The sequence below is a fragment of the Salvelinus sp. IW2-2015 genome, unplaced genomic scaffold, assembly GCF_002910315.2.
Source record: "Salvelinus sp. IW2-2015 unplaced genomic scaffold, ASM291031v2 Un_scaffold2015, whole genome shotgun sequence".
NCBI lineage: Eukaryota > Metazoa > Chordata > Actinopteri > Salmoniformes > Salmonidae > Salvelinus > Salvelinus sp. IW2-2015.
Window position 1 is genome coordinate 44,804 of NW_019943364.1, and position 2,500 is coordinate 47,303.

The 2,500-nt window shown below is 40.4% G+C and overlaps 1 protein-coding gene across 1 annotated transcript in view; it reads right to left on the reverse strand.

Moving 5' to 3' along the window:
- The window catches only part of LOC112072735 (uncharacterized), a 23,461-nt gene that overhangs the window by 12,637 nt on the left and 8,324 nt on the right, over positions 1-2,500 (reverse strand). The window contains exon 3 of the mRNA XM_070439905.1: positions 348-417. Coding sequence (XP_070296006.1) covers positions 348-417 — 70 coding nt within the window. The remainder of the gene's footprint in view (positions 1-347; positions 418-2,500) is intronic.

Here is a 2,500-nt window from a genome sequence, read left to right on the forward strand (position 1 = left end):
GGCACACAATGACCGGCACAGCCACGCAATGCAGCAGAAAAACACATGAACTCACACAAACACACACACACACACATATACAAACACACACAAACGGACATGCACACATGCACACACAAACGGAGACACTTATACCCACACAAAAGCACGCGCATGCATGCATGCACACACGCACTAGATACACACATACACGCACACACAAGACAAAAAAACATCACATACCAGCAGAGACATACACAGGCCTACACTTCAGCTTTCATTCATGCAAATGCACACAACATAGTAGGGTGCATTTCACAGCTCTGCCGTGAGTTGTTCTAGCCTACTGTATGGTGTGGTTGGTTTACCTTGGGCAGGTCGACCATCTCACTGGCGTAATCTCTCAGCTTCCTTTGTTTAAGTCGCAGGTGCCGGAATCTGTCCAAAACAGACAAAGGACATAGCAACATCTTAGTATGATAACAGTGTGATAGAGACCTGAAATAAATATCTGGGCCTGAAGTAAAAAAACTGTCTTCACTGCCACTAGTACGCATTACAGTATGTATAAATCTGACTGGGTAGTGTGTGCACTATAGAGGGTCCCCTTCACTGAACAAACACAACACCCCTTACACTAACAATTACACAATCCCTTGGATTTGAGAATAGCTGAGGTACATAATAAACAGTTGCTTCAGACTTAAAGCGGCAATCAGCAATAGAAACAATAACATAGTGTCCTCCCTGCCCCTTTTTCTGTGAAAAACTGAGGGATGGAGCTGGAGAAATGAAACCACTCACATTCATAGACAGAGCTATGGATGCAAGAACTGACCATCCATGATATCAAAATGATAGTTTTAGCTATGTTTTGAGGCTATATAGTGTTTGCTATATAGTACATTTACATTGTTTAAAAACATTGGAGTATAACAAGCTTATATTTTGGGTTCTGATGAGGCACAACAGTTGAACTAAACTGATGAGGCATTTATAAGTCATACTCTTCAAGAATCAATGGGTAGGGGAGACCGGGYTTAGTTGTCACACTTTGTACTCTTGTGTGTATTTCTCAGCACTAGTATATCTTACAAGATCATTTTTTAATGTTAGGAGAAAGACCAAGGTCTTCGGTTGAAATGGGGACCCTTTTTATCCTCATATTTATTCTAACATGGAGTTCTAAGCCATCAAACACACAATGTTTGCTAGTAGTTTATTCATTTTTTAACAGGAAATTAAGCAGTATAGCATAATATATAATATAGTATAAGAAGTCTTACAAATAGCCTTTCCTTGATTGAACGATATTCCTGACAAAATTCAGAATTTTATGTTGTGAGAATAACATATGACATTCTGAGTAAATGTGTATGTAAGTGTTTAGTTTAGTTCATTAGGATCCCCATTAGCTACTGCACATGCAGCAGCTACTCTTCCTGATGTCCACATAAAACGTACAAATACATGACAAAGTACAGAACAGTTGCCCGCAGGACCGCCTCAATTCGTCGGGGCATGGACTCTACAAGGTATCGAAAGCGTTCCACAGGAATTCTGGCCAATGTTGACTCCACTACTTCCCACACTTGTGTCAAGTTGGCTGGATGTCCTTTGTGTGGTGGACCATTCTTGATACCCAAGGGAAACTGTTGAGCGTGAAAAACCCAGCAGCGCTGCAGTTCTTGACACACTCAAAGCGGTGCGCCTGGCACCTACTACCATACCCCGTTCAAAGGCACTTAAACCTTTTTATCTTACCCATTCACCTTCTGAATGGCACACATCCATGTCTTAATTGTATCAAGGCTTAAAAATCCTTCTTTAATCTGTCTCCTCCCCTTCATCTATACTGATTGAAGTGGATTTAACAATTGACATCAATAAGGGATCATAGCTTTCAACTGGATTCACCTGGTCAGTCTATGCCATGGAAAGAGCAGGTGTTCTTAATGTTTGTATACTCAGTGTATATTCATATTCTTATATACAGTACAGTTAAATCAGATCTTTAGAAAGAGGAGAGGCGATGTGATACAGTACTGTATGTTTATTATTAATGGTGGCAGAGCATTCCACGATGACATGGCGCTATACATAACTAAGCAACGCATACAATCTGTTTTTGGTTTGGGTACCGTGAAGAAAACCCATAATGGCGTGTCTGGTGGGGAATGTGTCTTTTTCAAGTGTATGCAAATAGATTATACAAGTGGTTAGGCATATTGAAGCACACACATGTTTCTTAAAAAGACTTAAAGAGAAGTAGTCAATTTTTCCTCAACCGCGAGACCATCATGCATGTTGTTGATGTTAGTTCTGTTTGTGCAGTTAAAGGCAAGGCACACTGCTTTGTTTTGAGCCAGCTGCAGCTTTGCTAAGTCTTTCTTTGCTGAACCTGACCATATCACCGGACAGTAATCAAGACTGAACAAGACCAGAGCCTGAACAACTAGTACAGTTGATCTTTGTGTCACAAACGCAGAAGATATTTTTATAACGACTTTGTCAATATAAC